The sequence below is a fragment of the Pomacea canaliculata genome, linkage group LG2 (assembly GCF_003073045.1).
Source record: "Pomacea canaliculata isolate SZHN2017 linkage group LG2, ASM307304v1, whole genome shotgun sequence".
Taxonomy (NCBI): domain Eukaryota; kingdom Metazoa; phylum Mollusca; class Gastropoda; order Architaenioglossa; family Ampullariidae; genus Pomacea; species Pomacea canaliculata.
The window spans coordinates 36,269,485-36,284,624 of record NC_037591.1 but is presented as its reverse complement, the minus strand read 5'-3'; the positions used below and the strand labels follow the sequence as shown (position 1 = coordinate 36,284,624).

Sequence of the window (15,140 nt, the reverse complement as noted above, 5' to 3'; positions counted from 1 at the left end):
CAAGTCGCTTTTTAACCCTGTTGCAGCTGTGTCCGGTTGCAGTGTCAGCAATGGTGGTTGCGAACATGTTTGTGTTGATGGTTACAACGGCCACTACCACTGCCGCTGTCGTAGTGGTTACACGCTAGGGGACAACGGCAAAACCTGTCACGGTATGTATGTACATCTTTTACTATGGGAGACACTAAGGTCATCCCACACTTTTCTACAAGCTCATACGAAAGTCTTGTTTTTTTGTTTGTTTTTTTTTAAAAAAAAAAAAGGTCTGCTGCAAAGATCGTACATAAACTCAGTATCAAGAAACTTCAATCCTAATCACCAGGTCGCTCTCACACCTGGATTGCTGGAAAATTGTGTGAAAAACGAAATTAAACTACAAGGACTAGTTATGATGCTGTCGGACCATGTGGAGGCAGCATTAGGCGCTGATGTAATTTCCCAACATCCAATGAACTCAACGCAAACAATCAGCAAATCTCCCTCCCACACATCGATAACAAGATCGACTAATCAGACTCCGAAAAAAAAACTATAATCACTGAATGATAATGAGTGCTCACAATCCTTTGCTTTTATTTACTTTGTTTTGATGTTTGTTGTTTTATGTACTTGAGTAAGCGGCGAGCCTGAAAAGACAAATGCGCAGATCAACAACATCTGAAAAGACACTAAATCATCGATAATTTATTCGCGGTTCTTGTGGACTCGATTGTTTGAGACTAGCACGTGACAAATATTTGGATACTGCGAATTTCAGTTTTTATGATGAAGTGCGGTCAACATGCAGAGTATCAATAAATTACTTTATTGTCCACGACCACAGTGCAACACCATCAGCAGCTGCACCCAGGCTCGGCCTTGTTTGGATGCAAACCCAATTATTACAATGTTTGCCGAGAGACTGAAGTGGGTTTGTTAATTGTAAATGAAAGTTGCCAACTATAAATCTACATTTGTTATCAACCATGAACCTACTTTTGTTTACTCTCTTCTTTCTTTCCATTCATTTGTATTGTGGGTTTTTTGTGTCTCCTTTTTTTTTTTTTTTTTTGGCTTCTTTCTTTCTTTGTGAAAAGGACAAGCAGCTGCTGCCAGAGTTTCTCTCTCTTATTCTGTCTCTCTGAATCGTTAAACGAATGCACACACATACATTTTTAAAGACAAGAAAGATAACTCTCTTTGTAAAACATCGTACTGGTTTTTTTTGGAAGGGTGGAGTGGAACGGAGGCTTTTGTCTTAATTTTTGTCGGATGTTGTGAGCAGCACTCATTCTCCGTTCATCAGCTTTGACCTATCTAACGACTCCATATCTTTCCTCACGTAAATAATTAACGTCACGTAACCTCATCCTCACGTTGTAAAAAAGAACTACGTCTTTGTACAACCGTCTATTGTGAGACTGCCAGACTTCAAACAACTGTGTCTTTCTTTTGGAAACGTGTTAAAACCGTTTTTATAGGAGCGTTCATCCGAAGAATACTACAACCCCTGTTTGTGTTTTCTTGCTTGTTGCAGAGGCTGATCCTTGCCGGGAGAACAATGGCGGCTGTGAGCACAAGTGTGTCAACGACAGAGGGCGCGCCATCTGCCAGTGTTTCTCCGGATTCTCTCTGTCGGCGGATGGCCGGTCCTGCCAAGGTTCGCTTCTTAGCGTTATGTAACCGTGATCGCTGACTCTGATGGTGCTGTTGATGCTGGCTACGAGATCATCGATACCATCATTGGCTTCCGTCTCGTTTTTTTTTTCTCTCTCTCTTCTTCTCGCTCCCTGTCTCTATTTTACATGTTACATCTCATGATGTTGTTAATAAGGCGAATACTTTTATTTTTCTCAGTCTTTCGGTTGTTTTGTGAAGAAGTCTTTGTCCTTACTGCCTACTGTCCTTTATTGTATTTTCTCATTTTCAAAGACTGTTAACGGTTTTTATTTCTTGAACTGCTTTTATTTTAAGGCTCAAGGGTAAAAGTCAATCTCCTCATATTCCGTGTTGCTTTATATAAAATTTCATAGTTAGGTGGTCGAGTGATGGGTTTTAGCAAGTCTGTTACAGCGCTCGAGTAGGTTCTATGGAGCAGACTTACATCAGCCTGTGTAGTCCTAATTTTCAATCAGAGGAACGTGGCATCTCATCTTTTTTTCCACTCGGCTTCGTGTTGCAGACATCAACGAGTGCGAACAGCAGAACGGCATGTGCCTCCAGACCTGCATCAATACCAAAGGTTCCTTCGTCTGCACCTGCACACCCGGGTACCAGCTGGGTGTGGACGGCCGCTCATGCTACCGTGAGTACACGCCTGATCTTGTCGTAAAAACCGGAAAGCTCAAAGACGGATCGATGAGTAACTTTACTGGCCCCCGGTACTCGTTCGAACTCGTCTGTTTTGGATTATCTCCTCCCATCATCCTTAAAAATTCTGGCAAAAAGCAGAACGTTTTCCTTTTAATACTGGACTAGATGTCGTCTAGGATTTTTAATAATAATAATTTATAAATATAAATAAATAAAAAATAAATACTTTTTTTTTTTTACAATAGCAGGAAACGTTTCATAGAAACACAGAGACAAACTCGAGCTGATGTTCTGAGATACGCATGGTCTGCGTTATGCTCAGGGCTCTTTGAACCTTGTCACAGACTAACGGGACTTCTCCTACCCCTCTGACCTTTTGTGACTAATTATAGTTCCAGTCTGCATGATTAAATTGCACGATTGGTGCTTTCTACGAAAACTTTCAGTCTTGGAAAGAAAGTTCTTAAGTGTAGTGACAATAATCGCATGTAGATGTTCGGAACATGAGAATAGTACATTGTCAAGAATCAAAAAACTTTTTTTCAGAAACGAAAAGGTTTGTTATGACAGTTACACTGGTTGTACTGTATATCACGTGTTAATTTTCTTTAATAATGTAATCAATAAATTTGAAAATGTAGTTAAATATGTTAACTGTCAATGTCTCAAATAAAGCTGTTTGCTTGCTTGCTTACTAGTGTCATAGTTAGCTATACAGTGAAAACAGCTGACATTGAGTATTGGTGGCATTATTATAACTCAGGATACGATCTTAACATATTTTAGAACACTTGGAACACTTTGAAACACGTGTTCTGGTGCGAACACACTGTGGCCACCGTGAGAACACATTGACCTGCTGCACGTGCCCCCCTCGTGAATTGTTTCTTAGACTGTTCTCTGAAAATTTTTTAAATACTTTCTAAACTGTTTCTGATACAGATTATTGACATGTAATGTGTATGCTGCATCTTGCTAGCATGGGTGACATTCATTTGTTGTAAAATTCTTTACAAGTAAGATATTTCAACGATTGTTACTTACATGGGTATAACACATGCAGGCACTAACTGCTCATAGGCTGTGATTGTCATCATGCCTTGCTTCGCAGTCATTTCAACTGTAGCTCTTTCTTTCATATGTATGTATTAATAATATGTTTGCATATATATATATAGGTGCAGATTCATATATACTCATTTTCAAGTTATCAAAGAAATGCAAATGAATCAGGCATTTATTGTAATTATTTATCCAGATGAAAGTGCAATACAAAAGTTATTCTCGAAACCGGAATAAAGAATGAAAGAAACTAAAGCCCAGACTTTTCTGCCTTGTTCCCAAATAAAGTGGTTCTGTCTTGGAAGTAATTAATTCCGTCCCTAAATGGCCGCCATTTGTTTCGTCATCATTCTCGCTGACGACAACAGTGATGTGTCGGAAATATAATTAACAGATCCTCTCTCTTGTAAGAGTGATGATAGTGGATATTTAACAGCTTCTTAACACAAACTGCAATTTTTCTTCCGTATCAGAAACATGATGCAAATATTAATGTTCCTTTTGACCAAAGGTGGTGTAAGAGAGAAATTCTTAGGTGTTTGAACAGCTTGGCCTGAAATTGCATTTCTTTGAAGACCTAGACCTGAGACTGCTTGTTGCCCTTGCTAAACAAACAAAATGCTTTATTTTCATCCACTGCGTCATCTCGCTTGCGCGGAACAGAGCTGCCACCTGCTAACGACACTAAACCCAGTGACACAGGTAAACTGCCGGCTGCCAGCCTCACCTGAACTGTTCTTATCATTCCTACCATGCCTGCTTTAGTCCTGTTGTCTGAGAACTGATGTGTGTCAGTAACTTGCTAATTTGTTTACATGTTTGTTATTTCCCACGCACACACAAACACACAGACCTCTTGGACTTTAATCTTTTATTTCTATCCGCCACGTGCTGTCTGTCTGTCTGTCTGTCTGTCTCTGTTTCTATTTCTTCATCTTTCTCACCTGCTCGTTTTCATTTCAATTATATCTAACATCACGATTGTTGATGCTATGTTTGACAGCCACTGCATGCTGAAGCACACTTAATGCCTGATTTGCATGCTTTCACTGCCTTTGTCATTAGAGCTAATATTTTTTAATGGAGTGGTAGGGATGGGGAGGTTAGAAGAAGAGATGAGGGATCGCTTGGCTTAAGGTAGTTACAAGTTTTCTAAACACAGTTTCCTTCTAACCCATTACAACTATTTCAAATTTCTGTTAAAATTTGTAGTCGCTGACATTAAATTTTCGTTAGAGTGCTTTATTACCTATTTTTCATGCACTTAAACAAATAAAAAAATATCCATATGGTTTTATACCGTGTGTTCTCAAATGGCTTGTCCCTTGAAATAAATCTCTGACCTGTAGTATAAAGGGCCGCTTTGCTCACCAGAAAATGGAAGAAATGCAACAGGAATGGACAGAGGCAAGGGAAGAAAGAAACCGAAATCCAAAAATAAAAATAAGTCCAAACAAAAGGAAAAAGGTAGCTCTGTGTTGTCCATTCCTATCAATGTCCCGTCAGCTTCGTGGCATTTGAGTTTTCATGCTCTGAGTTTGAACATGTCTGCTCACCAAGCAGACAACATTATGTTCCAGATGGTAGAACTCTTTATTCACGCCTAGACAATGTTCAGTTTATGTTCACTGTTTATGTTTCTGTGTATTTTATATATAATTTCATAGTTTGAAATGCAAGAATAAAGTGCACTTGCATCTTAGAAGACCACGTGGTCGTTTTTATGAATTTTTTGCAGGTTTCACATTTTTATGTTTAAAATAGATTAGTTTTTTCTTTCCTGTCTTTTTTCGTTAAGAAATAAAGCTAATGTTTCGTTAGTGTACTTTGCATGTTGTTTTGTGAACCTCTCCATTCACTCACCAACACTCAAACACACATATACACAAGTGCGTATGAACAAAGGATACCCACATGGTGCGCGTATCTGTGAAATAGAACAAGGGAGAGAATGAAACAGTGATGTGAAGATGGGGAGGGAACTGAAGGTGGTAAGAATGAGAAAAAATAAACAAATAAAATTTGATAAAGCTTGTGTCAAGTTAATAAATTAATACGAATATTCGTAATTACCACACCTTAATTAAGTTATTTTGTGTAAGTTATTTCCCCTCGAGTGGTTGGACTGTTATCGAGGTTTTGGTCGAGTGCCTCTCACATCTGTGTCGTTGGCTGGTGTTGCCAGGAATCGAGATGGAGGTGGTCGACTTCTGCGCCATCGGCAACGGGGGCTGCGACCACAAGTGTCAGCACTCTCGGGAGGGACCCATCTGCTCCTGCCGCCGCGGCTACAGCCTGATGGCCGACGGGAAGGCTTGCAGAGGTACGTGTGTGTCACGTGGTGTGTGTGCACGTGCTCAACGTCCGCGCCTGTCAAAATTATTGTTTGGTGATTGTGTTTCGTCGTAGTTCATAGTTAAACTATATGACACTTTTTAAAAGACAGATATGTTTGATATTTGAATAAGGCATTACATCTATATGTCGTTAATAAAAACGTTAATCTACTGTGCCATTTCGGTTCAAAGGTTATAAATAATGTAGACTTAACAGACAACAATGTAGACGTAATGTAAAGAGCCAACACCAAGGGAGATACTGTTGCTCTTCTGTCCACAGATATAAACGAGTGTGAGGAAGGCGAGAAGTGCTGCAGCGACTACTGTAACAACAACCCCGGAGGCTACACGTGTAGTTGTCGTCAAGGTTTCCTCCTCAGCAGGGATGGATGTACTTGCGATGGTATGGAGAGATGTTTGACACAACAGCTAACGAGTCTCTTGTCAATGTTAATTAACTTTCCCTTACTTTATGGGATCTGTGTGCGTGTTTTTTAAATATTGTTGCAACTCTTGTGAGCTCGTCGAGGGCAGTAACTACTGTTTGGTTTGAAAAGTATCACATATGCTTATGTTGGGACCAGAGTATTTCGTCACCTTTTTCTTAATGAATTTCTGACATTTCTAGCAATAGTTTACGGCTCTAATGTTTCAAGATATTAACTATAAACTGCTGACATTTTAGTACCACTCTTTTATCGTTCATGAAACCGAAGTAAACAAACGTGTCTTTAAAATATTTCAAATATTCATTCTTTATTCAGTTGTGTAGTTTGAATAAGAATATTCCAGTGCTTTTGAGAGGACTTCAAAGGAAACTACATTCAATAATCGCAGAATGAACAAATTCTTCATAGTGACTTGATCCCAAACGTTTCTCTTCTTCAGCAAACCTTCCATCTCTTGAAACGGTTTTTGTCCGTCCTTCTCGTGCCTACACTTCCTTTATGACATGATTTTTTTCCTGAAGAATTTACGGGACTTTGTTGACGAATGTCCTCCTGAAAAGCACATTTCATGGTAATGTCGAGCTGAATTCCTCATGTGGAAGTTCGGAAAATAACCCCACACACGCTATTTTTTTTTTCCTTTTTTATTTGTTGGCTGCTAACAGATCTTATTGCAACCGTCACTGCGCGAGCAGCAGGCACGAGATGGTGTCTATCGCATAGTCGAGCAGGATACGGAGGAAATGAAAGATTCCAGAAGGTTTCCATCTGTCGTGTGCCCTTTGTCAGTGTGCGGCCTGAGAGAAGCGCCGATGGTTTCCGTGTTGTAGCGGCATGTCAGGACCCACATGCAGAGTTATTCGTGGTATTAGCTCCCTTGCCAGGCCGACCCCGTTATTGCCCGCTTCCTCTCTGCTGTTGGTGGCTTTAGAATCGTTTTCCTTGGCCGTCAGCGGGATGACCTGAGTGTTTAACAGTTTAACCTGATGCAGCTGTTGTCAACAGTGCGGGGAATAAATTTCAGCTATAAACTTCCATATTTAATTATTTTTATGAAACAAGTATAAATTAATTTTAACTGGTCTGTTTATAAATATTTTAGACCTCAGGTTAAAAGTTTAGACCCTAGACTCTTAGTGAGTATATGATAAGGTGGTGGTCAGTGGACTTCACTTTCAAACTGTTGTTAAAGAGTCACATCCTGCCTGACCAGTATGGGGGACCTGTTTTATCTTGAAGGTAAAGGTGTTGGAAGGACAGTTTTATTTAGATATTTTGACTGTCTTTACAACCCACTAGGCTGTTGGACTCATTGACATTGACCTGCACTTTTGCTTGTTTAATCTGGCTTACCACGTGACTCCAGCAACATCCTCATCTCGAGGAAACGTGTAGGGTACATTTGTACTCGACTCGCTCACGGGTGTTCTCACCCGCGCGAATACCATTCCCTTCATTTTCCTGTTGTTCCTGACCCTGGAACTTGCTCCCAAGACGATGCAGAGGTCGGGAACTGGGGAGTAGGGGTCAGAACGAAAACAACGGCACCCTCCCATTAGTGGCATGTAGACTTCTTTCCCGGAAATAGTGTCTTTACCCTTTTTCATGCATGCTCTCAAAAATAACAAATATCGGCGCCAACAGGAGTAAATCTTTGTTCCTCTCCCCGAGCGCCTAATGTCAGGCGGTAACAGAAGGCGTCGATATCCTCCGGTTGATTTGTGTTGCCTGTGGCTGATTCTTCTTACAGATGCTAAATACTTTTACAAAATTTCCCCTTGGCAATACAGTGATTGCAGTGTTTCTAAACAAAAGGACTGACAAGCATGGCTTCGCCATTAAAAGCAAACTCTGTCCTGCCATAAATGCGATAAACTTTCCTTCACTCCTGTGTCATATCCCCAACCTTTTTTTTTAAAAAGAAACAAACAATTTGTTTTAATGATCTCAGTTGTTTGAGGAGGTTTGTTTGTCTTGTTTGTACTTTGAGGTCAGTGGTTTTGTTTTAAAAATGCTTTCTGTGATTTAATATTTCAAACATTATAAATGTTTATTCATAATAAGTGATTGTACGACCTTTGCTTTTCTTCTTGGCTTCGATTGTAGACATCGACGAGTGTCTGGGCAACAATGGAGGCTGTGAGCAGATTTGTGTCAACTCTCAAGGCTCGTTCAGCTGTGTGTGTAACCAAGGTTACACCCTCTCCATCGACGGCCAGCGGTGCCTGCGTACGTACCTTTGCGCATGCTCCGTCTGTGTGCATGTGACGTATTTCCTGTTCCTCCCTCATGGTTCTCCAGACCAGATCAAGGCAGTCTATTTCTATGTGCTAGAGTTATGTTTACTTACATACACTGTGTGATACATCTCATCCCTTGTATTCATTCAATAAATTATAAAATTTTCTTCCAGTCCAAGATTTCCGACAAAAATTGAAAAAAATGGACAAGTAGGGTTTCGGTTTAAGTTGTCGCAAAATACATTTCAAAATGTGTAAAGAGGAACTAAATGATATATTAAAAACATCTTTCAATTAATGTTTTCAGCTTATCATTTAATCAAGAGTAAATTTTTATAATAAAGAAAACTGAAAAATAATTCGTTTCCAAGTATCAGAAGCGTTTTCAATCCTAATATTATATTTGTCTTTCTAAACAGACTAAAATATTGGCTGTAATTGTCTTAACTGTGAAATGGGTTTCACCTGTCATTACTATTCCAAAAATCATCTCATATCCATCCCTATTTCAGAACAACAATATTCAGCACTTGCTTGGTCCTCTGGTGGGTTTACTTGCCTAAAAAGCAATTTTCTATCTTTCTTGATGTGCCTTTAATTTGGAGACGTGTGCCCATGTACAGTGTGTACTTGTAGTTTTTCAGGTTTTACAGGTTTGTAATCTTCGTTTTGCAAGCTCTTGTTTTGCTAGTATTTATTTTTTATTAAATTTTAATACATATTCATAAATTGCATTTTTATTGTTATTTCTTGTCGATTCTTTGTGTCCGCTATAAGCATGTAACTAAGCAACGATAAGGTCTGCCTTGATTAACGAGGGCAGTGGTATACTGTTTAATTTCTTCCTTAATTGAAATAGTTTACTCTTTTTCTGTTGTATTTTTATAGCTTTCTTTGCTTATATTTTTTGTTTTCTTTGCGTCATTGGTGTTTTGTGTTTCTAGCCATGGAGTCTCGCCTGACTGATCGTGGTCCTCAGAGAGGAGATCTGCCCAAAATACGATTTGAAACCACTCCGAGACCAATCATACCTGCAACAGATCACAACATTCTGTCGCAAGAACTTTTGGAAACTGAGTCGAAGTACAGTACGTCACCCTGTCCTATCATGGTGCAACCTGTTAGTCATGAAACTGTTGCTTCATAGAGGAAAGGGTTCACTGTGTCAAATGGCAAAATACTACAGAGTAATACTACTACTACTACTACTAATAAATCATACTACAGAGTAATACCACTACTACTAGTAATAAATCGGAGTAATACCAGTACTACTAATAAATCATACTACAGAGTAATACTACTACTCCTCCTCCTACTACTACTACTACTAATAAATCATACTACAGAGTAATACCACTACTACTAGTAATAAATCAGAGTAATCCACTACTACTAATAAATCATGCTAGAGAATAAAACTTCTTCCCCTCCCACATAACACCAACATATCGAAGTCAAACTAGAACCGTTTAACATCTAGAAGCGAGTCTGTTCTAACAGCAGGTACATTAATAATAAATCAGACAAAAAATGTACCCTAATTAAGGTTCAAGAAAGTTATTAATTAACTTGTCTCTTTTGAAGACTTTTACAACAAATCTTTTTCAAAACATCTGTTTTATACCTGAAATGTGTGAAATGTGAGATTTTAATGATGGATCACTTTCTGCAAGTCCTGTTTTTGGCACGATATTATAGCTTGGCAAAATTATTTTAAATCTGTTCATTTAATCTTAATTAATTGAAAAATATTTTGGTAGTGATATATATATACATTGTATATATAAACGACTCTTAATGTGTAGGCATTCATCATTTCGCCTTTCTCGGAGTATATAATATTTTTCAGTGTATGGTTTGAGTACTCTATAAATGTTATTGCTATTTCTCTGCATGGAGTTTTTAATAGTGCATTACAAAGAGCATGCCATTAGTGCCATATCGTATGACTTGCTGTTTTTTTGTTTTTTTTTTAATTCTTTGTTTTTGTTTTGTTTTTGTTTTTTTCATATCGTGCTGATGGGAAGATATAGCCATGTTTCATGTCTCGGTGTAATGTAATCTCTCTCTCCTAAGTTCTTCTGTTCTTGAGTTTCGTTAAATGCCTGTGTAGGCGGCAACAGCACCCGTCTGGCAACTCGGCGAAGAAAAATGAAATGTCGGGTTGACCTGCCTGAGCATAGAGAGAAAGACGGTAAAGTAGTGCAAGAAAGGTCAAAGTTTATTTATAGCATGTTTGCTGACGGTGTGCAAGCCTTAATGATCTGATGTCATGTGCATCAGACTCTCGTTCCTCCAACACCAGGATGTTGCTGACGTTATCAACAGATGGTCGTCGTGGTTGTAGGGTTTTCCCAAGTGCAGATGTTCTCCAGAATTTAAGTTGCAGCTCCACCTGTAAAAACAGGGTTTTGTTTATGCTGAGTTTCTCTTCAGATGTTGTTGTTGATGCTAAGGTTAAAAAAAACATCAAACTGCAACAGATAATAACTGTTTGAAATGAACGAGATTTTAATAGGTGCTGTCTATTAATAAGCATGAGGAAGCATTCGATATTAAATTCATTATTCAGGCCGCACCCAGATATAAGTCACATTTATTCTTACTTTCAAGACTATTCCAATGGAATGATTCTTATTATTTATTGTGTCTACCAATTAAGGTGATCTTAGAAAAGTAAAAGGGTATTTTTAATGAAATTTAGCTTAATGGATTGTGCTGTAGTCTACTCACTTGACCTAAAACATAGAGGTGAACATCAAGACCAATGCATCTGACAGTCCCTTCCATCATAGTCTCTGTTTTCTACCAGAGGCAACAGAGTTTTAGGATTCAATACATTATATGGTCCGCAAATATTTAATATTTTTGGACCAATTTTCGTCCTCTTTTTTTCACTTTCTACCACTGGATAATTTAGTCAGGGTTGACTTGCCTTATTATCTTCAGTATGCGTTCGCGACCATATTGTAATGATGTCTGCCGGCATGTTGTCCATACCATTTACCATCTTCCAGACGACGGACTTACTCTTCCACTTCCTCCTTAAACGTGGACAAAGGATGTGTATTTTATGGTCCGTGTCTCTTTAGTAGTGTGGCATCAGTTCCAGACAATACTTAGTCCAACTGCCCGGAAAAAATTCAGTTTTCTGTCAAAGAATCCCTTCGGCGACTTGATACGCTGCAGATCGTCTTTACGGTTGTCTGGCCAGGGTTAGGTTTTTAAAGGACTTGTAGGCAACAAGATAAATTGCCTTGCCACTGTTTTTGAAAAGAAAATTATCTCCAGCTACTTGCTTCTAAATGGTTCTTTTGATTCTTCCAATTTCTCACCAAAATGCTATTCGTTTCAAGACCTTTTGTGCAGTTCGTCGGTTAGGACTTGTCCTTCCTGAAGTTTATTTTCCACGTCACAGGAACCGAAGACTTCGTTCGTAGTTCAATGCCAGATTGTCTTCCCCGGAACTTCTGTTGGCTGTTTCTACAGCAACCTTTTCCAACCTACCTTAATAATAGTTCTTTTCGCAAGTCTGAGTGAATACTGTAAGAAGACAGAGTTATTGGCGGAGGTTTAATTATTCTACTTATAAGAAATAAATAGTCTGATTCTGGACGTGGAATATTTATGTATCAATCTCATGTTAATATTTAAGTAAATAGGATTTCTGCTTTCTAAGCAGCGTGACGGACCATCATCTGTACCACACAAAAAAAGAAAATGTTTATGGTAGTGAACCGACAGAAATGTTGTCTTGTGTGCTTTTATGCCACTTTGAAATAGATGACAAAACATTACAACATTAAAACATTACAAAAACTCACACAATTATGTTGCTAAAACAATCTTCTACTTAAAGAAAATATTTTTTTGTCTTGTTGGCATCAAAGGAAACACATCTGGTATGTATGACGACTTGTGTAATGGTTGTTTTTTTTTGTGGGGTGTGGGATTCATCCTAATTTAGGTACTGTTTTCAACAAAGATTGTTTAGAATTAAATAATTAAGTATTTTAAGCAGTTTAAGTATTTCCTTTCTTCCTTTCCTGTGGTTGTTCATTTTTTTCTGTGTTCAAGCAATAATTAATATTTTTCATTATTAGAAGGTCTTGCTGATAACTCCCTGCTCTGATGTGTCGCAGCTTGTATTCCTGGGACCTTTGGCCCCGACTGCGGGTACATGTGCACTAACTGCCAGAACGGTGCACAGTGCACCGAAGCGCGGGACGGGTGCGTGTGTCCTGCAGGGTGGCAGGGTACTCTCTGTGACCAACCATGTTCAGAGGTAGGTCTGAAAGCTGGGTAGCAAGCTGGATGGTTGGTTGACGACCTTTTTCCTTGATTTTTTTTAATATTTCGTTCTTTTTCCTTCTTTCATTTTTTGTTTTTGTTCATTCCTTCTTTTACTGGTCTGGTAAAATGTTCGCGCGATTTCTCGTTTGTAAGTTCATTAAAGGTATAAAAGAATTTATACAGAAGACATGTGACAAATGTTTGACCGAGTTCAAAGTTATGCCAGATCTGCTCACACCTTTGTGTGTATTTGTCTGGTTAAGAGCATCACGGTTTAATACACTTTTTATTTTTAAAATCCTAGGGGACATTTGGCGAGGGTTGCAACAGAATGTGCACGCGCAGATGCCAGAACGGAGGCTCGTGCCATCCCGTCACTGGCCGTTGTAAATGTCCGCCCGGGGTAAAAGGTGAAAATTGCGAGGACGGATGCCCCCCTGGCTACTACGGCGAAGCTTGCGACAAGCTGTGCCTGCACCAGTGCTCCAGCGGCTACTGCAACCGCATCTTCGGTATCTGCGAGTGTCGTCTGGGCTGGTTCGGGCCTTCGTGTAATCTCCCCTGCCCACCTTTCACCTATGGTTCCAACTGCATGGAGCAGTGCAACTGCGTCACCAAGAACTCCAAGGGCTGTAACTCGGAGGTATGTATGGCGAGATGCACAATCTAAGTTGTCTCCCCTAAGCGTTTTTAGTGTAGGTTCGAGAATAATCTAAGGAGTCTTTTCTTTCATGCCGTATGTAATCTCAGGGTTTGGGGTTTTTTGTTTTTTTTTACTACTGAGCGAAAGGAAACATCCTTTATTATTGTTATCCTTATTATTATCCTTATCATTATTATTATTACTGCTGTTATTAACACTTTATGATGACACACGGCATGATGCAGGATGCAAGGTTTAAGTCAAAACACAACGAAACGGTATCTACTTATTACTAAAATTGAAACCTTGCTTTCAGACAGGAGAATGTCAGTGCAAGATCGGTTACCATGGCGACCGATGTGAAGACGAGTGTCCGGAAGGTCGCTATGGTGACGGATGCCAACATCGGTGCAGCTGTCCTGTGGGGACCAAGTGTGACCCTATGAGCGGCTACTGTCTGAGAGACTGTCCAGCAGGGTGGACGGGTTCAAGATGCAACGAACGTAAGACCTCAGCTCTATTGTTGGTCTGATTTTTTTGTGACTATTTTATTTTGAGCTTTGTTATTTTAAATGCCTTTTGTTATCGCATGCAGAAAAATGTTGAAAGAAAATTTTCTTTAAATGCATTTTTCTTTTTGCTTGTAGAATTTTGTTTTAGTGTTTCGTTTTCAGTTTAGTGTTTTACTTTGTTTTCATTTGAAGCACAAAGACCTGTTCATGTTCAATTGTTGTTCAACTCTGTCCTATGCTTTGCTTTTGCCCAAGAAAAATCTTTACTAGTGCACCTTGATCAGATGACCTACAGCATATCAAACGAAATGCTAAACAGCTGTAACCAAACTTGCAGGAAAGTGCACAATTTCACAATCACAATGACAAAAGTTGAATGATAAGTGGCTATTTACAGTTTAACAGGTTTCCATCTGCTCATCCAACCAGAAAGATTTCTATTTTTCTTACATCCTGTCTCGGCCATCATATCATGAACAGTCATTGCACAGTCATGCAATTATGGACACTTATTATTCAGTGATAGAAAGTTATCATGCAATCATGGACAGTCATCACACATAATTTTATCTCTCACCTGAAGTCTAGCACCTCTGCAACATTTTCCCCACATTTGCCCCTTTCTGTAAAAAAGAAAAAAAAGGGGTTAATAAATTCTGTCACTAACAGAAAGACTGAACTCAGGATAATTACAAAACATTGCTGTGGATTTATTCTCAAAAGAATGTCTGCTTCTGTTGTTTATAAATGTAGAATTGCAGTGATATTTCTGCCAAACCTCACATTTTTGTTTGGTCCTGCTTTGCTGGCAGTCACTGTTTGTGGCCAAACCACGCTCGCTTCTCACAAAAGCCGCTTCTGGCCACCATGCTCCCACCATTGCATGCTTCCTGCGCTTCACTCACCATCTGACCAAAAGAGTTCCAGCCATCAATCATTTTTAGCTAAAAATGAACTTTTTTCCTTTTTTTTTTTTTTTTGCACCAATCGGACGCTTACATTTAATCTCTTTTTCTCCTTGTTTTTTTCTGTTTGTTTCTTTCCCTTCCCTACTGCTTTCATTCCTTCCAGCATGTCCACACGGCAAGCATGGTAAAAACTGCAAACTCAGTTGTAGATGTCATGGCAACGCTTGTGACCCTGAGACCGGAAAGTGCGTCTGCGAGCCAGGACGCATGGGCAAACGATGTCGGAGGAGTAAGTGTTTCAGTCGAGAGTTTGTCGTCCGTAGTCTGCGTTAATAGACACATATATTCTTACATATATACACACGTATCTCGGTGCAAGTTGGAGCAATCCGTCAACAA

The 15,140-nt window shown here is 39.2% G+C and overlaps 1 protein-coding gene across 1 annotated transcript in view; it reads left to right on the top strand.

Moving 5' to 3' along the window:
* LOC112555913 (multiple epidermal growth factor-like domains protein 6) overlaps nt 1-15,140 on the top strand; it is a 114,558-nt gene that overhangs the window by 74,721 nt on the left and 24,697 nt on the right. The window contains 13 exon segments of the mRNA XM_025224495.1: nt 27-152; nt 1,517-1,639; nt 2,162-2,284; nt 4,018-4,056; nt 4,729-4,821; nt 5,540-5,677; nt 5,974-6,096; nt 8,249-8,371; nt 9,327-9,470; nt 12,528-12,670; nt 12,983-13,321; nt 13,638-13,824; nt 14,905-15,030. Of these exon segments, the coding sequence (XP_025080280.1) occupies nt 27-152; nt 1,517-1,639; nt 2,162-2,284; nt 4,018-4,056; nt 4,729-4,821; nt 5,540-5,677; nt 5,974-6,096; nt 8,249-8,371; nt 9,327-9,470; nt 12,528-12,670; nt 12,983-13,321; nt 13,638-13,824; nt 14,905-15,030 (1,827 nt within the window).